Here is a 26,038-nt window from a genome sequence, read left to right as displayed (position 1 = left end):
TATAATATAAACGTAGCAAAGATAATATGGTGAAAAAAGTATAAATTTTCAAATAGATAGTTACAGTAAAACAAAATAATGATTAAAAGAGACAGACAGTTACAAATGCTTCTGGTATTTTTTCTTTCTACAATTTAATAAATAACTAACTTACAAATAAATATGATAAGAACTACACAGAAAAAAACATGTCTGTAGATCTACAAGTATAATCGGAAGAGAAGCAACAAGTTTAAAAAGATGCACAACGCGCAAAAGATCAAGATCCATAATGCTTTCGAGTTTGCAGAGAGGTCGGTGAATTCCGCGTATTCCCTTTTGATCACTCTCGCTTTGTGTTTCGAGCCTAGAAACAAACGAACGATGAACGATGAACGATGAACGATGAACGATGTTTCATGTTTGCAAGATGAACGGGTGATACTCACTGCTCAGATGGATGTTCAATTGAGTCTCGGAATTGGCGGTGATGTCGCACAATTCGCAATAATAATTTTTGCCTCGGCGTTCCGACCTCATTTTGTGTTTGCGACCGTCCAAATGTCTTTGCAGGATTTTCGAACTCGTCACTTTTATGTTGCAAATATCGCAGCAAAGAGTCGTCTGAGTAATGAGAGTGGCTGAGTAAATTTAATGAAACCACAAGAAACAAGATTAACTTACTGTTGTCGCTTGTTGTTCGCTTTCTTCCCGATCCTCGGTTTCAGTGGTTGTTAGTGTCGAGTTTGTTTCTTCTTTATCCGAGTTGTTGTTGTTGTTGTTGTTGTTATTATTGTCGTCATTTTTGATATTGTTTGATTCATTTTCGATAATTTTGGTGTCGATTGACGCAGACATGTCTTCCACCGTATACATTTATAAGAATTGTCGACGATTTCTGATTTCAAAGCAGAAAAAATTGACAAGATTTATAAAAAAAATTCGAGGCAATTTTAAAATAATTGTATACAGCGTGTCAAGTTTCGTTTCGCAAATGTTGGGACGAACATGTTGAAATTGTTGGGGAAACAATTTTCCTTCGGTTGTTGTTTCAATTTGGAATCGTATAATTAGCAAATCACTTGAAAACTTGTAGTCACAATAAGATAAAGACGATTTTCAATGATAAGCCAAATTAAATGCTTATCTTTCGAGAACGACTAATCACTATAATTATTGTAACGTAACATTTGATCATTTCGAATGAACGAACAACCATGGACCAAAGAAGGGGTCCCGACAGAACCATCAACCCCAGAAAAAATGCTTCCATACTATCTGTAATCACCTTTCTGTAAGTAATCTTTATTTCTTATTCCCTTTCGTGTAACGCATTCACTTATTTCGACACCTCCAGTTATACGTACGACATTTTCAAAAAGGGATTCAAAAAGGAATTGGAAGTGGACGACGTGTACGAGGTTTTGCCAAAGTTTAGAACAAGAAAACTGGGCGACGAGTTGGAAAGTCACTGGAACGAAGACAAAAGAAAAAACCACAGACCTTCTTTGTACCGACTGACTTGGTCCAGATATGGGAAACAATATTTATCACTTGGTGCTTTAAACGTCATCGTCCAAATTGGTTTCGTGTAAGTGTTTGTATCTTTTCTAGAAGTCCCCTTCGTTCTGAACGTGATGTTTTCAGGCAACTCATGCCGCAAGCGGTGGGCAAATTCGTCTCGTATTTCTCTCCGACCAACACGTTATCGAGAAACGACGCGTTTTACTATGGTTCCTCGATAATCGTTCTCACCCTCCTCAAATACCTTTTCGACTATAACTATCAACAGATCATCAAGGAGTTTTCGATAAAAGTGTGCACTTCCTTCTCCTCGTTGCTCTATCGGAAAGCCCTGAAACTGAGCCCGGAGGCGCTGTCGGACATCACCATGGGGAAGATCGTCACACTGCTGATCAAAGATGTGAACACATTCGAAACGGCCATCGCTTTCTTCAACGACATGTGGAATGGGTTTGTTTTAATGGGCGTCGTTACTTATTTGATACATGTGCGGATCGGTTATCCCGTCTTTATCGGAATGGGATTCGTGTTGGTTTGCATTCCATTTCAAGGTACGAAAAGATGTTTGTTGCATTTGTTCCTGTTGAAAATTCCTCTTTTCATTTTCAGTGTTTTTGGGTAAAAAGACGAGCGAGATGCGCTTAAAGTGTGCCAAGAAAACAGACGACCGAATTCAAGTGACTCAGGAAGCTCTGAGTGCGATTAAAATAATAAAAATGTATACGTGGGAACGGTTCTTTCAAAATCACGTGACCAACGCGAGAAGGTCAGTCAAACGTGTTTGTTTCTTCCATCCGTATTTACTTCCTCTTTCTTTTTAGAATAGAAATAGACGAATTGAAAAAGATCTTCTACTTAAAATCGTTTTCGATAGTTCTGGGAAGTGTGGTGACACATGCCACCTTCTGTCTCATCATCTTGGCGAACTCGTGGTTCGGGAAGGACTTGGACGGCGAACTGGTGTATTATATTTTGTCCTGTTTCGGTTCCCTGAAAATGTTCATCAGCATTTCAATTCCTCTCGGAATTAGTCAGTCTGCGGAATTGGTGGCTTCGTTGACCCGACTGGACAGATTTATGAACGCTCCGGAATTGAAACGACACGAAAGGAGGGAAAATGTCGAAGGAAAAGCGGAAATATTGATGGAAAATGTTGCGGTGACGTTGGCTAACGAGGAAATACTAAAATCGGTCTCGTTAAAAGCGGACAAAGGGTTGACGATGGTAACGGGAAACGTAGGAAGCGGCAAGAGTACACTTTTGAAGTCGATGCTTGGAGAGTGTTCGATCACTAAAGGAACATGTTCTGTGAAGGGCACCGTTTCTTATGCTTCACAGGAACCGTGGGTTTTTCCGTCGACGGTTCGACAAAACATCATCTTCGGATTGCCTTTCGACGAAGAGAGGTACTTCCAAGTTCTTTCCTGCTGCGCACTCACTTTTGACATCAATCTCTTTGAGAACGGTGACCAAACGATCGTCGGCGACAAAGGTTTGAATTTGAGCAAAGGGCAAAAGGCCAGGATCAGTTTGGCCAGGTGCTGCTACAAGAACAGTGACGTCTATTTGCTGGACGACTGTTTGACCGCTTTGGACGCCAACGTTGGCAGATATGTGTTCGACAGATGCATAAAGGGTTTCCTCAAGGACAAAATTGTCATATTCGTTTCCCACAATCCGTTTTATCTGCGAGAGGCCGACAACAAGCTGGTCTTGGAGGAAGGCAGGACTCTGTCTCTGGAGGACCAGAGCAAAAGACTGAGCAAACGAATCACGAGGTACATCGACGAAGACAGAAGCAACAAAGTGATAAGAGACCTTCGGGCCAGTGAACTGATGGAGGAAACCGATTCGTTGTTGGATAAAAACACGAAACCTTCGAAAGATGTGTACGAGGAGAAACAGAAACGAGGCAAGGTCGATTACAGAGTTTACGGGAGGTACTTTAAGTTTTACGGAGGCTTCTGGGGAATACTGATGGTCATGACCATGTTCGTCGTTGGTCAATGGGGAGTGACCGAAGGCGACAATCAAATAAAGAAATGGGTGAATTTACAGGCCAACATTACGGCGCTCAAACTTCAGAGCAACAACGACTCGAATAATACCGAATTACGGGAATTGATCGCCAACCAAGAGACCGCACACAAATCAACCTTTGACTTTTACATGACGCTTACATTGAGTGTCACCGTGATTTTGGTCCTCAGAGCTCTGCTGCACTTTATGTTGTCGTCGAGGGCTTCGAGGAAGTTGCACGATTGCATGGTTCAGTCGTTGCTGAACAGTCCGTTGCAGTTTTTCGACGTGCACTTCATCGGGAACATTTTGAACAGGTTCTCGAAGGATTTGTGTTCGGTCGACGAGTACATTCCCTTTTTGATATACGAACTTTTCAGGGTAACTATCCACATCAAGCGACGTTATCAAACTAACCGTCTGTTCGTAGATAACATGCATGATAGTCGGAGTGACCTATCTGATATCCATCGTGAACAACATGTACCTGGTACCGGCCGCAATCTTTGCTTCCGTCGTCTACTTCCTGCGATGTTACTACATCCCGACGGGGAGGAGTCTCAGGAGACTGGATGCGATTAGTAAGCTGTCATCTGTGGCTATATATATATATATATATTGGTTGACGAGACTCAAAACGTGCTCATTTTTAGCGAGAAGTCCGATGGTGGGATATTTGAACGCAACTCTCGACGGTTTGAGCACAATCAGAGCTTACGAGACGGAACAAATCCTGAGAGATCAGTTCGACCGCCACACCGACCTGTTCTCCTCCTCCTGGTACATGATCCAATGCACTCAGAGGGCGTTCAGTTTCGCCATCGACATTATCTGCACAGGATTTATGGCCATCGTCATCGTCGGATTCTTCTTCAACAATGGTAAGTCACCGATCGATCGGATTGGCTGTCGATTGTCGTGATTAATGACGGAGGCTCTTCCTCTTTCAGATACGGATTCCGGAAGCGTCGGAATGGCCATAACTCAGGTGTTCATGTTGACTGCGGTCATAACGTGGGCGACCAAACAGTTTTCAGAGCTGGAGAGTCAAGTGACGTCGGTCGAAAGAGTTCTGGAGTACACCGAAATACCTTTGGAGAGCAAATCCGAAGGTAGGACGGTGACGGAGTGGCCCAAGAACGGACAAATCACTTTCGACCACGTCAATTTGGTGTACGAAACGACGAACGAGCACATTTTGAGGGACATCAGTTTTCGAGTCGAGCCGGGCGAGAAAATCGGAATTGTGGGTCGAACGGGGGCGGGGAAGTCCTCGATAATTTCGGTCCTGTTCCGATTGTACAACATCTCCGGCAGCATCGTGATTGACGGCGAAGACATCGGCACCTTGAATCTGGAATTTTTGCGATCCAGCATTGCCATCATCCCTCAGGATCCGATTTTATTCTCCGGAACGATCCGAAAGAACATCGACCCTTTGGACAAGTACAAAGACGAGGAGATTTGGAGAGCCATTCGAATAGTAAAACTGACCGAAATGGTTCCGAACCTCGAGATGAAGATCACAGAAAGCGGCAGCAAGTACAGTTCGGGCCAGAGACAGCTGATTTGTTTGGCCAGGGCGTTGGTCACTCGCAACAAAATCATCGTTTTGGACGAGGCCACTGCAAATATGGATCCGGAAACCGATAAGCTGCTCCACGAAACGATCCGAGTGCATTTCGGACACAGCACGGTTTTAACGATAGCCCATCGTATCAACACGGTCATTAAGTCTGACAAGGTTTTGGTGGTCGACGGCGGACGAATCGTTCAGTACGGTAAGCCAAACGATTTGTTGCGACAGCGAGACGGACAGTTTCGGAAGATGGCCTCTCAAGCCGGGATACAATTAACCGACGACATTCAAGAGGAAGACGATCAATATTAATTAGTTCCTACTCTTTACGCGTAGTTAAATCAGATTATGTTCTGTACTGTATGTATTGTAATAATAAAAATCGTGTGTTGGCCAAACTCGTACAAGTTTTATTTGTTGTTTTAGTTTCAGGTTTATATTTAGCCTGAAATGTGTGTGTGAATCATGGACCGCTATATCGGCAAACTCCAATCAGTAATGTGATTCGTGAAATTTACTGCCATCTATCGAGAGTGTACATTACAATCAATCGTTTGAATTTGCACCAATCAGTGTACATAGTTTTCGATAGAACCATCCGGTGTTGATGTGTTGAGAGTGCGCGTTGCGCGTTGAGCGTTGAATGAAGTAACACCAACCGATTCTTTGTTTTGCTCAGTTTAGTTTTACTGATTTTAATTGAATTGGTTGGTTATTATGTATTAATTATTATTAATATTTTAATTATTAATTAATTATTTGCCAATTATTATTATTATTACGTATCGTAATAATGCTGTGAAAAAAATTGAAGTTTAAACGTTTCAGAGAGTTGGCGTTTAAATTTTTGTATTTTGATTGTGTTTATTAAAGAGATATTTTATTTATTCGATATATAACTTTTATCGATAAAGATAAATCGACATCAAAGTTGTGTAATGATCGGCAGCACTCCAGATAAGGGAAATGAAATAAAGCAATAGGTGTTGATAAGAGTCGTGAACTCAAATGTAGCTGCCTGCGACAATGGATCGTCCGAATGTGAAAAATCCGGTGGAAAATGCAAACATCTTCAAGAGACTATTTTTCCTGTAAGCAATTTCATCACATTATTTATTCTTGCTGTGACACTGGTGGATTTTCTATAATTTTAGATACACCATTCCCATTTTCAAAAAGGGTCGAAAGAGGGAATTAAATTTGGACGACGTTTACGGAATACCCGAAAGCTTTGCGTCGAAAAGACTGGGAGATGCTTTGGAGAAAACGAAAGAACTCATGAGCATCGATGAGAAATCGGTCTCGTTGAAGCAACTATTGTGGAAACATTACGCCAAGACGTATCTTTTTTTGGGTGTGTTGCAGTTAATCGTAAGAACATCCATCATGTACGTCGCAACGGAATCAATCACAGACGCATCATAATGCTAAAACCAATTTACTTTCAGAGTCCTCCAACCGATTTTTTTGGAAAAGTTCCTCAACTACTTCAAGGATAAATCCGCCTTTCCCAAGTCGTACGCTTACCAGTACGGTTCCGCCTTGATCCTCATCGGCATCTTCCAGGTCATCTACAATCACAATTACATGCAACTGATCTCGGAATTCGGTATCAGAGTTCGGACGGCCTTCACCACTTTACTCTACCGAAAAATTCTCGTCATTCACGAAAACGCTCTGTCCGAAATCACAATCGGAAAAGTCACGACGCTCCTCACAAAAGATGTCGCAATTTTCGAGAGAGTTTTTATTTTCCTAAACGATCTGTGGATCGGATTCTTTCAAATATGTGTGATGTGTTATATCATCTACAGAGAGGTACACGGCGCCCTTTTCGCAGGACTCGTGTGCTTAATTCTGTTGACTCCTCTGCAAGGTAAGTTGATGGCTTATTTCGTTTCGTCCCGCCCAAGCGACGGTGTTTCTCTTTCCAGTTTACATGGGCAGAAAACTGACCTCGCAGAGAATATCGATGGGAAAGAGGACCGATTACAGAATAGAATCGACACAGGAGACTTTGAGTGCCATCAAAGTGGTGAAATACTACACGTGGGAACGGTTTTTCGAGGACAGGATCACCGGAGCCAGAAAGTAACTACACCGTCCGTTCGGTCAGGTTCCTTTCAAAAGAGTCTTCTTCGTTTCAGGGAAGAAATAAAAAAGTTGCGCAACATCTACTATCTGAAGGCGTTGGGATTGATCCTTCCCGTGTTGAACCACAGCATTTCCTTTTACCTGTTGGTGATGACTTATGCATGGCTGGGACATGCTCTGGAGGCGGGCACAGTTTTCTTCATTCATCAGTGCTACGGCAGTCTTCGATCCTATCTCCAAGTCACCATACCGTTAGGCATCATCTCCATTTCCGAACTGCTCGCCAGTTTGCAACGATTCGACCAGTTGTTGGGGGCTGAAGAGAGAAAGACTGCCGCAGACGTCAATGTCGAAGAACCGAAAATTTATTTGAACAAAGTGGCGGTCAAGATCGAAGAGAAACAAGTGTTGAATTACGTTTCCATGAAACTGACGTCCGGACTGAACGTCGTCACCGGAAATTACGGAAGCGGCAAAAGTACGCTGTTCAAGGTGATCTTGAAAGAGTACAGCATCTGTCAGGGAATGATGGACGTGCGCGGTTCGATCTCGTACGTCTCCGAAGATCCGTGGCTCTTTCCCGGCACCATCAAGGACAACATCCTCTTCGGACTCGAGTACGACACGGCCAGGTATTTGGAGGTCCTGAAAGTGTGTGCGTTGAACAAGGAGATAAACTCTATGCCGAACGGCGATGCCACTCTGATCGGAGACGACGGGATAAACTTGAGCAACGGACAGAAAACGAGGATCGCACTGGCGAGAGCCTGTTACAGGAACACCGACATTTATCTGTTGGACGACTGTCTGAAAGGTCTGGACTCGAACGTCAGCAAGTATATTTTCAACGAGTGCCTGAAGGGCTACCTGGCTACCAAACTGGTTCTGTTCGTCACGAACAACGTGCACTACATCAAACAGGCCGACCACAAAATCATCATGGAAAACGGGACCACACCAACCATCGAGAAGCAGAAGCAACTGCTCGACAAAAGGATCACTTTTTACATGGACGACGTCGACGAAGATCACTTCAACAAAGAGTTACGATATATCCAGGGAGACGAAGCCAACGAAAGCGACACCTTATTGGAAAACAAGGAGATCGCACATAATAAGCTGTACCAAGAAAAGGGAAAGGAAGGGACAGTTTCGTGGAAGGTTTACAAAAAATATTTGAATTTTTATGGCGGTTTTTGCATCGTCTTCATCGTAGTTCTGCTCTTCGTTCTCTATCAATGGACCACCAGTTACAGCGACACACTTTTGAGAGATTGGTGAGTTTCGTTTGACTTTTTACTTTGAAACAATCACCTATTAACCGTACCTGTACTCAGTTGAGTTAACCGTTTTTCAGGATCAACGTGGAAGACGAAATAAGCAAACTTCGTTCCAACAACACAACCCATACAATAGGGATGGGTCCTTCGAAAGAGATTGAAAGAACCAAAATAATGTACATTTACACTGTTCTCGTCTTTGGATCAGCCGCATTGGGAATTATCAAATCGTTTTCCCATTTCTATTTTTCTTCGGTTTCTTCAGAGAAGCTGCACAATTCTTTGATTTCGGCAGTTTTGAAGTCTCAAATGCAATTTTTCTACGAGAACAAAGTCGGAAACGTTCTGAACAGGTTTTCGAAAGATTTGTCTGGAATCGACGAGAATATTCCTTTTCAGATTTACGAAGTTTTCAGAGTATGTTATGAACACCCAAACACATACGTCTGAACGTAATTATTTATTTTTTAGGGTTTGTGCTTGTTGATTGGCAGAATTGTCGTAATAGCAACGGTGAAAGTTCTCTTTTTGATACCGTCCGCCTTTGTGCTTTTGAAGCTGTATTTTATAAGAATGTGTTACATCCCGGTGGGAAGAAGTCTGAAGCGTTTGGGCGCCGCAAGTGAGTATATTAAATGTATACAGCAATTAAATCATCAATCAAAATTTAAATGACAAATAATTTCAGCAAATGCGCCAATAATTGGACACATAAACGCATCGCTGGAAGGACTGATAACGATCAGAGCGTACAAAATGGAGAACCACTACAAAAAAGACTTTGACCAGCACCTCGACGTTTTTACTTCTTCTCTGTACATGGCCCAATGCTCGTCCAGAGCTTTCGGTTTCTATCTCGACTTGACGTGTCAACTGTTCCTCGCCACCATCATAATTCATTTCGTCATCAGCAACCCAGGTACGTACGTACGTGGCTCCCCATTAGAATTGATCGTCAATCCGTCAATCGTCAATCGGCAGAGCAATAAGAAAACATTAAAAACGTTTCAGTGAAAGCGGGAGATGTCGGTTTGGCGATCATCCAGGCTTCCGCATTGACCGGGATGCTTCAGTGGGTGATCCGTCAATGGAGCGACTTCGAGAGTCAAATGACCAGCGTGGAACGAGTGATGGAGTACATTGGAAATCCGCCGGAATCGACGCACGGCTCCATCCCGGAAAACTGGCCCAGCGTCGGTAAAATCGAGTATCGAGGTGTAATGCTGAGATATTTCAGAAAGTTTAATTATGCCCTGAAAGACGTCACTTTTACGATCGAGGCCGGCAAAAAAGTGGGAATCGTTGGGAGAACGGGAGCGGGAAAGAGTTCCATCATTTCGGCACTGTTTCGAATGTATCCGATAGAAGGTAAGATTCTGATTGACGGAATCAACATTGCCGGGGTAAAGCTGGAACTGGTACGTTCCAGTATCGCCATAATTCCGCAGGATCCGGTTCTATTTGCCGGCACGATCAGAACCAACATCGACCCTTTGGGCAAACACACGGACATGGCAATCTGGAAGACCATAGAGAAAATGAACCTGAAGGATCTGGTGCAATCGTTGGACTGCAACATCGTGGATGGAGGCAGAAACTACAGTTCCGGCCAAAGACAGCTCATTTGTCTCGCACGAGCTTTGGTCAGCAAAAACAAGATAATCGTGTTGGACGAGGCAACGGCCAACATGGAACCCGAACTCGACGACAAAATACAAACGACGATAAAGGAATGCTTCCAAAAGTGCACCGTCTTAACGATTGCCCATCGATTGAGGTCCGTCATCAACTCGGACTTGGTGATGGTGATCGAGGACGGAGCGATCAAAGAATTCGATGAACCGTCCGTTTTGTTAAAGAACGAAAAGGGTTTGTTCCATCGAATGATGCAGAACGCGAACGAACAAATCAATTATTTTATACAATAAATTTCATACTAAATTGGTTCCTTTGTTGTATTTTTTTAAGTTTAAGAACTGACCTTCAAACAATTAGCGTATACGAAACGGATTGAGCAATGTGAGAAAATATGCCATTGTTGGAGTTTAATTGTTTAGTCAGTATTAAAGTTATCTTTTGGAGAAAAAGAATCGACGTCTTAACTTTATCACCGGTTTACACAACTGTGTTGTATACTTGTTTCAATATTTAAATTAAAATTTTAGAGAAATTTATAAAAATATTTCCATATCTAAAACGACCTGCCTAAAATTGAAAGCGATTATGAAATACTGAATAACGTAACCTTGAAATTGCGGGGATTAACCTAACGCAAATACATTTCCATTCCATGCATAACACCGTAGTAATATTACGCAACGTGTAATTGTAATGGGAAACGTAAACGAATCAATCAGCTGTTCGATTAATGAGACGCGTCAGCTGATCCAACAAATTAATTGATCGGATCTTTCAGTTTTATGGCTTATTTTGCGTTACAGGTTTCATGATAAAAATAGTCTTTGTTGTCTGTCTGTCTGTCTGTTCCCCTGTTCCGTTCCTCCAATGAGAAATTCCGTTCAATGAAGAAAAGGGACAAGACAACAATCGCGAATCGATAATAAATGAGTTAGTTAGGTTCAAGGCGATTTATTTGTGTGTCCATCTCTCTCCCACTCGTCCGAATTTCGGTCCGCAGTTGCGCCACATGTTGCAAGAAAAATTCAATCTATCTGACAGCAGAGTATGCAAATGGAGTTTGCGCTGTTTTAGCCGGATTCAAACCGAACAAAAGTAAGTGAAAGACGTCAGACTACACTACAGACACGAGTCGGTACTCGTACTGATAACGAATCGTACGTGAATCAGTCGCGATTCGATCGTTGTGCCGGTCCGGACGAATGTCAATGGAACGCGAAGATCCAGTGCCGCGTTTTCTGTCTGTGATATTTACTTTCTTATTTATATTCATTTTCTAATTACATTTATCATACACACCAACATTCGGTAAGTTTTTATTATGTTTTAAAATAGTTTCATGCACGAAACAGGTGAAAAGTGTTCAACGTTTATCAACGTTGTCTTTCTATTTATACATTTGGAAAAATTTTTAACTAAATTGTTTTGCGTACATGAAACGTGCGATGACCAATGGTATTTTAATTAGCGTTCAATTTTTATCTGAAATTATCAAAAAATTAATATTCGACAAAATGTTGAGTACAAGTATTGATTGTGATCAATTGATATGCATATTTATAAATAAAGAACATTTTCAAATCTGATTAAACCATCTGTACTTTAAATTGTCTATTCATTTACATACATACATATTGTTTAACTGTCAACAAAATATTTGAGATAATTAAATGTGTATAGTGTAAACTTACTGAAAAGTGCTGATCAATTGTTGTAATCTACATTTCGACAGATTTACAACAGATCCCGGTTTCATATGCAAATGTGTAATTAAGAGATAAAATACGCACAATATGTATAACAAGTTTGAATGTGATTAATGCAGCATTACAAAGCGAAAACAAACCATCCTATCCTGCTCGTTATCAAAATCAAGGCTACTTACCTACCAACAACATATAAAGTCATTTTTAATTGTTGCAGGGTACTAAATTGGAAGAACAATGGAGGAAGAGAAATCGAAGAACGAAACCAAGAAACCCCATCCAGGGAAAGAAGCAAACGTTCTGTCGAAACTGCTCTTCATGTGGATGATCCCGACGTTCGTGAAGGGCTTCAAGAAACCGCTGGACGAGGAGGACATCTACGGCAATCTGAATTCCCACGACTCGGTCTTGCTGGGTGACAAAATGCAGACGGCCTGGGAGGATCAACTGCGAAACGGACGGACGCCGTCGCTGTGGAGGGCCGTGTTCACGGTGTTCCGCGGCGACATCATCAAGACCGGTTTCGGTTTTCTGGTCATCGAGTTTGGCATCAAATTGGGCCAGCCGATCTGCATTTCTAAGCTGATGGCGTACTACACGCCGAACCAAACGACGATGACGTTGAACGACGCTTATTTTTACGCGGGCATGGTCGTCCTGCTGTCCTTCCTGCAGGTGCTGTGCATCCACTCGAACGTGCTCTGCCTGCAGCACTTGGGCATGAAGATACGCGTGGCGATGTGCTCACTGATCTACCGCAAGGCGCTCAGATTGAGCAAGTCGGCGATGATGGAGACGACCGTGGGCCAAATGGTCAACTTGCTGAGCAACGACGTCAGTCGCTTCGATCAAGCCATGGTTCACTTCCACAACGTGTGGGGAGCTCCCGTTTTAACGGTGATCGTTCTCTATTTGCTCTACGACCGGTTGGGAGTCACTTCTTTGACGGGAGTCGCCTTCCTCTTGATCTTCATTCCGTTACAGCGTAAGTATTGTTTGTTGATGCCTCCAACGTGTTCCGTGTATCTATTTACATAATTGTTCTCTTGTTTCAGTGTACATGGGAAAACGGACGTCCGTTTATCGATTGAGAACTGCGATCCGAACCGACGAACGGGTGAGACTGATGAACGAAATCATTTCCGGCATTCAGGTGATCAAAATGTACACGTGGGAAAAGCCGTTTTCGAAACTGGTCGAAATTGCGCGGAAGAAAGAGATCAAAGAGATCTGCAACAATTCGATGTTGCGTGCCCTGATGCTGTCCTTTAATCTGTTCATTAACCGAGTGGCGATTTACTTGTGCATCCTGACGTACTTCCTGTGCGGAAACAAACCGAACCACGAGTTCGTGTTCGTTTGCACCTCGTTTTACGGCATCCTCAGGATGACGGTCACCATGCATTTGCCGCAGGCGGTCACCATGATGGCGGAGAGCAACGTCTCGGTCAAACGGATAGAGAAGTTCCTCAATTACGATGAGGTCGTCGATTCTTCCAACTCCAAGAGCTTCATCGTCAACGGCGCAACTGAGGTAGGTGGAGGTAAGAAGGACGGCGCCACACTCAACGGCATAGTTCTAACGGAAGTCGGAAGAAAATCGGAACCGACCGGAATCAAGATAACGAACGGGACGGTCGGCTGGGCCAAAGAAGCGGATGCCACGTTAACGAATGTCGATTTCAAAGTCGCCTCCGATCAACTGGTGGCAGTCGTCGGTCCGGTGGGAAGCGGCAAAACCACTCTTTTACACGCCATCCTCAGAGAACTGCCTTTGCAAAGCGGTTCGATCGACGTGCACGGAACCGTCAGCTACTGTTCCCAAGAGCCGTGGCTGTTTGTCGGTAGCATCAGACAAAACATCCTTTTCGGGCAAAAGTACGACGAACGCAAATACAACGAAGTGGTGCGAGTGTGCGCCCTGCAAAGGGACTTTTCCCTCTTCGCGTACGGCGACAGAACGACGGTGGGCGAGAGAGGTGTTATGCTGAGCGGTGGCCAAAGAGCCAGGATCAATCTTGCCAGGACCGTGTACAAGGACGCCGACATTTATTTACTGGACGATCCTTTGTCGGCCGTCGACACTCACGTGGGGAAACAGCTGTTCGACGAGTGCATAACCAAATATCTGGCCGGAAAATGTGTGGTCTTGGTGACGCACCAACTGCAATATTTGCACAAAGTATCTCGTATCGATTTGCTCGAAGACGGGAAAATAACGGTGTCCGGAACGTACGAACAGTTACAAAACTCCGGACGAGATTTCACGAAACTGTTGGACGAACACAAAGAAGAACACCATCATGAGGCTGCGACGGCGGCGACTGCGCACACTAAAGACAGAAAATCGAAGGAAATCGGAAAGAGCAATGGCGACGGTCCCGTTCAAATGAAAGAGCAAATCCAAAAAGGCAAACTTAACTTTAAGGTTTATGTGAATTATTTTGTAGCCGGAGGAGGTTTAGCCAAGGCCACGCTCATGCTGATCATTTTCGTGACGGCCCAAATTCTGGGCAGCGGCAACGATTACTTCATCACCCAATGGGTGAACTACGAGCAGGACAGAACGACCAACACCACGAACAACACGAGCACTCTCGCAGACGAGCTGTTCGCCGACAACCACGGATTGTATATTTACAGTGCGTTTGCGTGCATGGTCATTGTCTTCACCATAACCAGGTCGGTTCTTTTCTACAGGTTTTGCATGACGGCTTCGAGAATCATGCACAACAGCATGTTCAACAATATCGTAAACGCCACCATGAAATTCTTCAATACGAATCCTTCCGGAAGGATTTTGAACAGGTTCTCCAAAGATATGGGAGCGATCGATGAAAATCTGCCCATGACCATGATCGACACTCTGCAGGTAAGTGCGTCAGCTTTTACACGACTGCGCAGATATTAATTTGAGTTATTTTTTCAGATCGGTTTGACCGTTTTGGGCATAACTTTGGTTGTCGGTTCCGTAAATCCGTGGATTTTGATGCCCACTGTCGTAATTCTCGCCATTTTCTATGGACTGAGAGTGGTCTTTTTGGCCTCGAGTAGAAACATCAAACGCATGGAAGGAACAAGTAAGTACATACAATATAATCAACTCGAAGAGTATTAACGAGGAAAACGTTACTTTTAGCGAGGAGTCCCGTGTTCTCACACCTCTCCGCTTCGTTGCAAGGATTGACGACGATAAGAGCGTTCGGCGCTCAGGACATTTTAAAGGACGAGTTCGACAAACATCAGAACTTGCACAGTGCCGTTTATTACATGTTCTTGGCCGCAAATAGGACGTTCGGGTTCTGGTTGGATTTCCATTGTGTCGTCTACATCGGTCTGGTGACTGTCAGTCTTCTCTTTATACAACAAGGTAAGTGGATTCGAAAATTGATAGTTTAATGATGGTATAATTACGATCGAATTTATGTTACAGAAACTTACGGTGGAAACGTGGGTTTGGCTTTGACCCAATCGACCTTGCTCTGCGGCATGTTCCAATGGGGAATGCGACAGTGGAGTGAACTGGAGAATCAAATGACTTCGGTGGAAAGGGTGCTGGAATACACCGAACTCACGCCAGAAAACGACCGGAAAATCAAGGAACCGCCGAAATTCTGGCCGGAACAAGGAAACATCCGGTTCGACGGAGTGTCGATGAGATATTCGGAAAATGAGCCGTACGTGTTGAAAGATTTGAATTTCAACGTGAGATGTAGGGAAAAGGTGGGAATAGTTGGGAGAACGGGAGCAGGAAAGTCCTCACTGATCAGTGCCTTATTTAGATTGTGCGAAGTAGACGGAAAAATTTTAATAGACGACGTAAACACGAAGGAAATCAGACTGCGTCAACTACGTTCGAAAATTTCCATCATTCCTCAGGAGCCCGTTTTGTTTTCGGGAACGTTAAGGAAAAACTTGGATCCCTTCGACGAATTCAGTGACGACGTGATTTGGAACGCTCTGGAGGAAGTCGAATTGAAATCGGCAGTTGCGGAACTTCCGTCCGGTTTGGACAGTAAAATGTCTGAAGGCGGAAGCAACTTTAGCGTCGGACAAAGGCAATTGGTTTGTTTGGCAAGAGCGTTGATCCGTCGTAACAAGATACTGGTTTTGGACGAGGCCACGGCAAACGTCGATCCTCAAACGGACGTTTTGATACAAACCACCATCAGAAACAAATTTAAAGATTGTACCGTTCTCACGATCGCTCACAGATTACATACCGTCATGGATTCGGACAAGGTTCTGGTGATGGACGCCGGAAGAGTCGCAGAGTTTGGACATCCGCACGAATTGTTACAGAAAAGAGAGGGAATATTCTACGGATTGGTACAACAAACGGGTAAAGCGATGGCAGCCAATCTAACGTCAATTGCAGAATTGGTAAGTTCTATTTATATTGTTTGTATTGTATGGATATTATTTTAATCGTATCTATGTTTTTTCTTTCAGACTTTTAACTTTCAAAAGGATAAGTGATATTTATGAAGAAACCGATACGGATAAAAAGTATGAATTCGAGGAAACGTTTGTATTATGAAGTATTAATATTTTTATAAAAAAATTGTTATTGTTAAAATAAAATATTATTTTATTAATAAAATGTTTAAATGTTTGTTTGTCAACCTAAATTGGATAGAAATTGATTTTCGTACGAGCACTAATAAATGTTAATTTAAATCTGTTGAAAAACTCACTTTGCGTTGCCAGTTGCCCAGTTAACTAGTCTCGTGCTGGACCTACCTATAAAAATGAAATTTCTTTGAATTAGACTGATCGATTAATTGGATCAAACGTCGTTATTTTTTATACCTTTAATGCCCTTTCCATGTCGTCTCTTAGGGTAGAAGAATCTTGAAACTTTTGAAAACTTCATTCCTCTGCTTCCTGTAAAAAAAATAAAAAATATGTAATTAAACAAATTTAAATATTATATATAGTTTTGATTAAAGTGAGTAATAAATGTGGGAATAAATTAAGTTACAACTATTTCATAAACTTATAATCGTAATTAGATTATCGTTTCTTGTAATTTATAATATGACTGATATCATTAATTTCGTTTTTCTTAAATTATTTAATAAAATTATAATGATTTTTATATATACTAATTCATATAATATGTAAAAATGTGTATTTACGTTTGAAAAGTTATTGAATGCTAAAAAATATTATGATAGATAAATCGTTTGTAACTGTAAATTTTGTAATTATTTCTGATAATTCGTATTTTATTTAACATTTTAATAAAATAATCATTTCATATTTAAAAATGATTCCTGTTTTGATTCAATCATTTGTTGGTCGCTGTACTGTAGCGTTCCGCAGTATGAGATATTGCCATCAGAGGGCACCATTTATATTTCGAAGAAACATACGTTCACAAGTTGGCACCGTCAAGTCGTTCCAAATTCTGTGTTTATTACTATATTTTTTTGGAATTTTAACATGATATTGTATTAATAGTAAAATGTATATTAGGAATATATGTAAATATATTGAAAAAATAAATTTACTGAAATAGTTATGTACAATATTTATGTTTTATTTTTTTTAGGAATCATCAATGAAATTGGAAATAATATACTGAAACGGATTTGAAATATGATGTGAAATAAATTTACAGAACTATTAATTGTTGTTGTTTCGTGGAAGAAAAAGCGCCTTAAGTGTAATCTAAAAATAGATGAAAGGAGACAAGACTGGTGAACCATTGTATTTTTTCCATCTTGATTCTCGTCGTCGAATCATTAACGGTGTTTTCAGTGACAGTTTGTATGAATTACGACGTTCCGCCTTTCGAGGAAAGGGCGGGAGGGAGAGAGAGAGAGAGACGCTACCGAAATTGATCTCGGATTTCAAGGCAACAAACAATTCACTTTACAATTCATTTCTGCGGCACCTCGTGATTTTTTCATTCCAAGACGGGAGAAAGGAATAGATGATTGTATTATTTTATTGCGAGATGAGTGAGTTGAGCGATCGGAATGTCGTCGGATCCGTAAATTATTAGACACAAGTGTTTTTCGGTATCCCGTCTGAAGTGAAATGACATGACACACTTCCAGACAGGATGTGCTCCCAACTGGGGGGTTCGAAACTTTCAGCTGTCCTTCGTTATAACTTGTGTATCGTCGCAACGGCAAAAACTGTTTTAATTAAAACAACCATGACTGACTAAAGTTTATTTTAACTTTACACATTTTTATTACGCATATTACGCATACGTGGGTACCACCACGGTCTGTTCCAGGAACGGTTCGAACCACTCATAATTGGGATTTGTTTATTCGAAGCGGACAATTATTATTTTAGTATGAGCAAGAACAAAAGCACCGACGCGAAGACAGAAACAAAACCAGAAGCCCCGTTGTGGTCACAAATCCACCAATAAAATGTTTCCGACCGGCTCCTTTCAATTCGCCGCCGACACCGGAAACATGTTTCACGAAACGGCGAACAAATGAATAAGCAAAAATCGCTTATTAGTGCGGCGCATCGAGATGAAGAAAGAGAGAGAGAGAGAGCGAGAGAGAGAGAGAGAGGAATTTTGTACCTGGGTACGCGAACCAATTGGATTTCGGCCGTTGCGTACCTGTCCAATTAAATTAGGCGGGAAGGGACGATACGGCTTCAAGATGGCACCGAGCATCGTTAAAAAGGGATGCGATGAGCTCAGTTTCACGGTCTCGGTCTCAATAATGAACCGAAACAGGAAGTCGGAATGTTCGGACGGTTTTTAATTAGGACTACCGTCACCGAACCGACTCCGGTTCCATCCATATTCGCACCATCCAAATTTAGAACGATTTACTTTTATACGATTGAAAAAGTGTGGATGGATATGATTGAATTTAATAGAATGTTTAACGTAAATGAATTGAAATGAATTTTGAAACGTGTAAACGTGTTTTCAGGTAAAATTGTTTAAATTCGTCGCATTCGATGATTGGAGAATTGGAAGTAAATTCGAGATCGGTATTGGCCGTTTCACCTGAATCGAATTAAAACCTGTTCCAATCGTTGGGGAGGGTCGTCCCAACCAATCGGACGGCGGACCCTGTGTCGTCGTCTCTACCTGAAAAGGGCCACTTTGTGTTTCCTGAAAAGACATCTGAATTGTTGTAATGACCGAAACAGACCCCGAAAGGAATAATTGATGGTCTGGGGTTGTTTTTACGTTGCCTCGTCGTTTTGTCATTTTGTTGTCCGGCGTCTGTTTCTTGCATTAAGTTTTAACAGAAAAGTGGTCGCCTGGTTATTGTTGTTTCGTTTCGGATTTGGGTTCTTTCCCACTGGGAAATCCAATAAGCGTCTCTCTTTCTTAATCTCGTTAAACGAACAACTCCCGGAAAACAAGATTATTTCTTTCGAGTAGGAATAATCAGTTTGATTTATTATTTCAGATTGATGCATGTTGTTGATGAAGAGTGAATGAAACGGTGCATTCACGGACGCAGAGTATTACACAAGAATGGAGTTACACAAGAAACACACACACAGAGAGAAATTTCAATTTAGCCAAAGTAAACGACTAATTAATGGCGGGTTTTGTTTGGACGATCGTGATTGAAAAGCTCTATGCAATGTAAACATCAGTTAAAACCGTTTTACTTTTTATCATGTCCATTTTTGAGGGATTTCTACGGGATCTAATCGGCTGCTGACAAATTGGAGCGGATTAAGCATTTATAATTAGAACGAACGGAAGAGATTGTGCCAATGAAAATAAGACGTGGTGGTGGGATCGCCTGAAAGTTGGCTGAGAAAATGTTTTTCTTTTCGCGAGAATAAATCTTGGTTGAAATAATGGAGTGACGAAGCCACTCAACATGTGACACTTCGGGTGTAATTAAACGATGGAACGGAGTGAAATGCACCCTCTGAGATTTTTTCATTGGTGTAATCCGAGCCGAGATAAGCCGCGTCTCTGTGGGGTGGAAAGAGAAGCGCAGGAGGTTGACATGAGTTATGGATGCTTTTACCATTTCTGCCGCGGCGGATGACGCATGTTCTCCGCCGAAATTCACTTTTGGACCTTTCGTCGGTCGCTCTTTCTTACCATCCTCGCGTTTATTAATAACCCCTCCGATTCCGATCAGCCACGTTTTGTTTACTTGTGTTCGACATTGGTTTGAAGCAAATCTAAACAAATTGTTTAGTTTGCCTATTTGCGTAGTTTGTTGACATAATTTTTTTCACAGTCAAAACAAACGGCGGGAAAATGAAAATGGGCCATGAGAAATATCGGTGCGGCGCAACAATAAAAAGAGGAGGATGAGGAGACACATGTTGGTTTTTGGAAATGTTTGCTCCGACACGTTTCCGAAATCGGCGATCGACATCTGCGGGGAAAAAACGGCAATTCCTCTCCATCTGGACGACAGATAAGTTTTCGGGGCTCGTGCGAAACTCCGAATTATTATTGCGGTAAAAGCCCACGTTTTTATTGCTCATCGAGAGAATCGCACGAACATTACAATATTTATTATTGGCTTATTGCTCATCGCTTATTGCCTGTTGCGCCCCGATCGACATTTGTCTCACACATTTTTCGGGATTCACGTGAGTCTTCTGTGACTGAGGGAAATGAATGATCATGAATATTGCATAAGTTCATAAAATGTTCGTGCACAGCCGAACCGTAATAACGCAGTTACGATGGGAAAATCAAAACGGGAGGAATTCCCTTGTTAGCCCTTACACAGGTAAAGCTGATGATGCTTCTGGTAATTCCTAATTCAAACTACTGTTGCTCACTGCGACGACGGATTAAAACTTACAACTGTCATCCCTTAAACCGCATCGGAACATTTGTAATCCAATTTTTCTAATCAACCTCATTCGTAAAGCGAATCTGTGCACAATAAAACTGTTTGTTTGTTTGTTTGTTTGTTTGTTTAGTGTTTGTTTGAGAAAAACCGAAAATCAATTGGGCCCAATAAAGTTGGGATGGTTCGGTTCTGGTTTTACCGAACACTTTAATAATTCATGCATTTATATTCAAATTGATTTTGGGTCCAGATGCAATAAGGAACAGAAGTCAAAATGTTCGCCTCGATTTTAGCTCCATTATGATAATGGTGATTGACGACTGATGCAAATAAAACGCCCACAAATTTTTACCTTTTCTATTGTTTATGTTAACATTTTAATTAAATATTTTTTCCAATTATTAAAATATGTAATTCATAATATACAAATATACCTAATTTATCTAAATAAATAATGTCGAATGTACCTTTAGAATTTTTTAAAATCATTTTATTTAAAATATAGTAGTTATTTGAGAAATGAATGTTAATCAACAAATGGTCAATTTAAATTATATTTATAAACTTAATGATAATAAAAATCAGTTTCATCTCTTAACAATTAATTAAAATTAGTTTGTTATAATTAATAATAAGAAATTAGTAAAATTTTGAAGAAGAATAAAATGAAATATTGAATATTTTTCTAATTGTTTGATAAATATTTTCTGATAAAAATAACATCTTATAGATTTTGAACTAAGTTTGAAATTTAAAGATAATTAATGACTTTTAATTAAATTTATTTAAATTTAAAAAAATCGTATAAAAATGTTATGTTTTATTTGGAGCAGTGAGACAAGATCAATCATGAGGATTTCAAGAGAAAACATGACGTCAAAGTTTAGTTTCATTCATTGACGTCGACACAAGTGTAGAAAACGTCCCGGAAATGTTGATCTCCTGCGGGATTTCTCTCATGTCCACGTACAGAACACAGGAATTTCATTCTGTCCAGCTGTCTGTCTGTCTGTCTGTCTGTCTGTCTGTTTGTCTGTCTTTCAGGCGCCTCTTTTCATATTCCTCGCATTGTTTCACGACTGACTCTGTGTTTTCCACCGCTCAATTTAAATGGGGAACTGATTCACGACTTGCAAGTCGGATCAACTTTAAGTTTAACCATTCGTTATTAAGTAAAAATGAGGAATTGTCAGAGAAGAAAGATTTTAAAGTCAACGCAAGTTTAGAACAAAGACAACCAACAGAGAGGGTAAAAAGTAGAGAGTGAGAGAGAGAAAAGGCATAAACCATAAAGATCGGGATGCGACAAAAGCCGGAGCATCTTGCGAGATGGGCGGGAACATCTGCCGTCCCATTGGTCGGACGATCCCGGTTTATATTTAAGTTAAGTCGCATCGGACGATCATTCTGATCAGTCTGTCTCAGAAAGTGTTTGGTCGTCGTTATCGTCGCCGTTGTTACCGTTGTCGCGAACATGTTCGAGACGCGCAGTGATTCCTCTTCGTCGCCGCGTTCCAGTGAATACGAACACTATTCGCCCGCCAAGCTGATGGACCTCACCAACTCGAACGAAAAGTATTTGCCCACCGTGTTGCCCCACGAGTCCGTCCACCAAAACACCTACAACTACTACAACTACCACCACAAGGAGCAGCCGTACCAGTCGGAGCTGCGCTACTACGAGGACGAGTACCCCGATTCCAGGACGCAGAGCTTCGATTACGGCGAGACGTACATCAAAGTGGAACCGGAGGACGAAGCGGCGCCGAAGCCGCGGGGCAGGAAGCGCAAGAGCATCGAATCGGACGACGAGAACTCCAACTCCAACTCCAACTCGAACGGCAACTTCGGCAAGTGCAAAGCGAGACGGAAGAGTTCCCAATCGTACGAGGACATCCAGAACCAGCGGATCATGGCCAACGTGAGGGAGAGACAGAGGACGCAGAGTCTGAACGAGGCGTTCGCCAGTTTGAGGAAGAGCATTCCCACTTTGCCGTCGGACAAACTGTCCAAGATACAGACGCTCAAGTTGGCCGCCCGCTACATCGACTTCCTCTACCACGTCCTGTCGACCTCCGCCCCCGAGAACCCGGACAACAACGACGTCCTGGGCAACGTCTGTTCGTACACGGCCCACGAGAAGCTGTCGAGGGCGTTCAGCATGTGGCGCATGGAGGGCGATTGGAACACGCAACTCTAAACACCACCAACCCCATCAATCAACCAGCGTGCTGATGAAATATGTGATAAACTGTACAAAGGACCAAAACAAGGACGAGAAGGAGGAGAAGGAGGAGAAGGAGGAGAAGGAGGAGAAGGAGGAGAAGGTGGTGTGTGTGTGGGTGACCGAACGCACAAAGTGGTGTGTAAAAAAGTTGGACGAGAACTTGATACGTTTGGGAACGGGACTGACTGCTCTCGGTTCCACAGCTGTGTCCCAACGACCATTTTGTAATTGCGACACTTTAGGACTGTTAATCATTTGTTTTATTCCATTTTCCAAAAGTTAGTTGATAAGTTTATTATTGTTTTATACCAAACAAACAAACAAACAGATTGATGTATTTATTTTTGTTGAATAAAATTATTTTTTTACACACCCTCTTTTACTTACGAACCAGGTAGACAGACACATAAAGAGGTGGAGTGGGAAAACCACCCGATTAAGGCCCATAAAACACTCATGTTTATTCGCAAATTTTCGTAAATCACAACAAACGAGGGCAATTTGCAGTAAATCTCGTGTTAACGATTAACGATGACTTTTTTATTTGGCACGGCCCAAAATAAACGGTCTCCTTTGAACCGCCGCACCAATTTTCTCTAATAAAATATTTTCCCGGCCGAATAAATTAGTAAAAGTTAGTTAGTCAGTCAGTCCATCTCCAAAAATAAACGGAACCAAGTTCCGTATCAAAGAGAGAAATGTAAAAATCATCGCTTCATTAAATTTAGATCGAATCCAAATTTATCCGTTAATATTAATGCGAATGTGACACATTTATTTTATTTTATTCTATTTCTCTCTCTCTCTCTCTCTCGACTCAACATCAATTCTCATTTGTGAATTTCTGTCATTTGTAAAGACATCAAAGGTACAACTTTGCCATTGCTGAGTTTCCGTCTCGAATTCGGAAAACCACAAACAATCTCATCTTTTGTTGTTAACACAACACAAAAACGCTTAGCAGGAATGCCGAACGTAATTTTTCAGCAGGAATTTTCAGTCGTCGTCGTCGTCGTCGTCGTCGTCGGTATTTTCGTCGGCCACCGCGATTCTTTTAATTTATCTCTTCCTGCTTCGAATTTATTTATTTCGGCCCAGTTGAAAAGTAAATTCGACGTGAAATCACATCTCTTGTAATTTTTCGTTGAATTTCGAGAGTTATGAAACCGGCAGGAAGTCGGGATTTATTTGTAGAGGCGGAAAAAACGAGAATGTCGTGGAATTGAACGGAGACGAAGAAAATGTTTATGTTAGTTTATGTGCGAGAAGAAACAAACAATCCGACGACGACCTGTGCACTGTTTTACACGCGCAACGCAAACAAACACTGCACTCGAAAATGCGTAATTCGAAACTGCTTTTAACTAACTAAACAAACGGGCACGTTAATCGACTCCCCCAATTATTAACTCCATCCTTCCATCCCCGGATTCAAGATGCGGCCGCCACTTGTTGGATGCGACATCGCAGCCAATGTAAAACAACATCCATGCACAGATATTATTAACCTGTCGCTGCCGGATAAACAAACACAGAGACAGACAAGTGTGGAACGATCGACGGCCCAATATTCCCCAAATCTAAACACTCCGTAATTTACGTTGGAGACAAGATTATAATCGTAATTGATAGACACAATCCGAATATGTCACCGGCTCCAATTAGTGTCTAGAACGGATTCGGTGGATCAACACTTTTTATGATTTATGATTTTTTAGCTGAACAAAAATACAAAAACCCAAAAATAAAAGTGCCTTTGCTTCGTGAACGTCGGCTAATTTGACAAGACAGTTTGAAGGGAAGAACCGGTTCGAGAGTTGTAACGTACACCACATCAAACTTAATCACTCACTCTCTCTCTCGATTGAAATGGGCGAAATAAAGTTGAAAGTTTCGTCAAAAGAACGTGTGTGCAATAAAGGAAAAAGCTTTTCTGTCCGTAAAGATCAATGGGACGGAGGAAGATGTAAATCGAGAACGGGTGACTTTAACGATTGTCCGTCTCTTAAAACTAAAACCACTTTTATCTTTTGTGATCTTTTAACGTGTCACTCAACCGTTTCAAAACGATCCCGGACGAGTCTAAACAAACTCGCATTCATTTTCCATCGACTGTTTTACGACTTTCCGATGATGAACCACTTTTTGTTCCCAACTGCGGATACTCAATTCTCCTCTTTAATTCATTCCGAGACTTAATTGACATCATGTCAGATGGCAACGTAATTTTTGAGGCCAATTTACATGTAAAAATCGCTCATAAAAAACCTGCTGGTTTCAATGTAAAACAACGTGTTTTGGCAAACGGCTCTTGATTTATTTGGCAACGGAACCGACCACCAACTATTTCGTTATTATTTCCAACAACACATTTATTGCGGTCGCCTTTTCAATTATGCTCCACATCGATCCGTCAATCATCACGTGGGGCATACGTTGGAATAAAGAAAGTCAACCCGACCCGATTTACGCGGCGGTAATTAATTCGGGAGTGCGGAGAGTGCGGAGAGAGCATTTCGTGTCTGCCATAAAACTGGGAACGGGACAAGTATATTTTGAGGCCCGGTTGTCAAAGCAGAACCGTAAACGTCGCCTTTGACAACGCAAACAGTCCCAATTATGTGCTGTTTATGTCGTCCCATTCTAAATCCGGATTTATTCCTCCTCCTATTTTATCTCTCGCTCGCACTTTCGACAATTATTATAAATAATGTGCGTGTTATGTCACACTTTGATCTTTTATTTAATCTCTTCGAATGTGCGACGTTTACGATCTACCGATTTACTTCGTCAACCGTAATTGACGCACTAAAGTAAACGACATTTGCGCTAATTTAATAATTTTACGTCAAATTTCGAACTTTACGATGTATTTACTTACAATGTTACATTTAGAGTTTAGAAAAGTTCAGAGCCGCCATCTAGGTGGGACGCGGTGAAACATTATTTTTAAATTGTACATGTGGCGACGCGAGTGATAACATCAAGAACTGCTTTATTTTAAATACAGTTTCCTTTAAAAGAAATGGTGATATTTAAATTAAATGTGTTATCTTAAATAAATTTTGTTTTAATTAAACACTATTCAACACTAAAATCTAATCCCAGTGTGCACATTATTTATTATTTAGTATACCACGTGACGTGAATTTTTTTTATTTATGTATGAATTTTTTATAATAAAATTATGTTCGACGTAATTGAACAACAATTAAATA

General features: G+C 41.5%; 6 protein-coding genes across 9 annotated transcripts; 5 read left to right on the top strand and 1 right to left on the bottom strand.

Moving 5' to 3' along the window:
• Positions 1-45: 45 nt before the first annotated feature.
• On the bottom strand, positions 46-885 carry LOC109604879 (zinc finger protein 385D-like). The gene is made up of 3 exons (XM_020021425.2): positions 664-885; positions 429-603; positions 46-346 (listed from the first exon to the last, which is right to left on the bottom strand). The coding sequence occupies exons 1-3, from the start codon at positions 853-855 to the stop codon at positions 201-203; spliced, it is 513 nt and encodes a 170-aa protein (XP_019876984.2). The 5' UTR covers positions 856-885; the 3' UTR covers positions 46-200.
• A 125-nt stretch (positions 886-1,010) lies between these two features.
• Positions 1,011-4,600, top strand: LOC109603043 (ATP-binding cassette sub-family C member 4-like). Its single transcript, XM_049966971.1, has 7 exons — positions 1,011-1,273; positions 1,337-1,570; positions 1,627-2,054; positions 2,113-2,269; positions 2,325-4,103; positions 4,176-4,403; positions 4,473-4,600. Coding segments are annotated over exons 1-7 (2,904 nt in total). The 5' UTR covers positions 1,011-1,196; the 3' UTR covers positions 4,474-4,600.
• Positions 4,496-5,413, top strand: LOC126264130 (probable multidrug resistance-associated protein lethal(2)03659). The gene has a single exon (XM_049966772.1). It carries the CDS (start codon positions 4,496-4,498, stop codon positions 5,411-5,413), a length of 918 nt encoding a protein of 305 aa, XP_049822729.1.
• A 559-nt stretch (positions 5,414-5,972) lies between these two features.
• LOC109603044 (ATP-binding cassette sub-family C member 4) lies at positions 5,973-10,560 on the top strand. Of its 2 annotated transcripts, none has more exons than XM_049966554.1 (9): positions 5,973-6,192; positions 6,256-6,489; positions 6,550-6,977; positions 7,036-7,192; positions 7,249-8,472; positions 8,553-8,892; positions 8,947-9,112; positions 9,164-9,394; positions 9,487-10,560. In XM_049966554.1, the coding sequence occupies exons 1-9, from the start codon at positions 6,128-6,130 to the stop codon at positions 10,401-10,403; spliced, it is 3,762 nt and encodes a 1,253-aa protein (XP_049822511.1). In that variant the 5' UTR covers positions 5,973-6,127; the 3' UTR covers positions 10,404-10,560. The 2 variants fall into 2 exon arrangements, with proteins under 2 accessions (XP_049822511.1, XP_049822512.1); XM_049966555.1 differs by having other exon boundaries at positions 5,974-6,192; positions 8,947-9,097.
• Positions 10,561-11,136: 576 nt separating this feature from the next.
• Positions 11,137-24,530, top strand: LOC109603066 (probable multidrug resistance-associated protein lethal(2)03659). Of its 3 annotated transcripts, none has more exons than XM_049966221.1 (7): positions 11,137-11,421; positions 12,037-12,804; positions 12,875-14,691; positions 14,749-14,899; positions 14,959-15,189; positions 15,253-16,202; positions 16,272-16,422. In XM_049966221.1, exons 2-7 carry the CDS (start codon positions 12,057-12,059, stop codon positions 16,296-16,298), a joined length of 3,924 nt encoding a protein of 1,307 aa, XP_049822178.1. In that variant the 5' UTR covers positions 11,137-11,421; positions 12,037-12,056; the 3' UTR covers positions 16,299-16,422. The 3 variants fall into 3 exon arrangements, with proteins under 3 accessions (XP_049822178.1, XP_049822179.1, XP_019875080.1); XM_049966222.1 differs by lacking the exon at positions 11,137-11,421 and adding an exon at positions 24,521-24,530 and having other exon boundaries at positions 11,852-12,804; positions 16,272-16,299; XM_020019521.2 differs by lacking the exon at positions 11,137-11,421 and having other exon boundaries at positions 11,853-12,804.
• LOC109603057 (twist-related protein 2) lies at positions 22,042-23,190 on the top strand. The gene has a single exon (XM_020019508.2). The coding sequence runs from the start codon at positions 22,068-22,070 to the stop codon at positions 22,791-22,793; it is 726 nt and encodes a 241-aa protein (XP_019875067.1). The 5' UTR covers positions 22,042-22,067; the 3' UTR covers positions 22,794-23,190.
• Positions 24,531-26,038: the final 1,508 nt, after the last annotated feature.

This window comes from Aethina tumida, chromosome 4, assembly GCF_024364675.1.
Source record: "Aethina tumida isolate Nest 87 chromosome 4, icAetTumi1.1, whole genome shotgun sequence".
NCBI classification, from domain to species: domain Eukaryota; kingdom Metazoa; phylum Arthropoda; class Insecta; order Coleoptera; family Nitidulidae; genus Aethina; species Aethina tumida.
The sequence above is the reverse complement of the archived record's forward strand: the minus strand, read 5'-3'. Positions and strand labels throughout refer to the sequence as shown.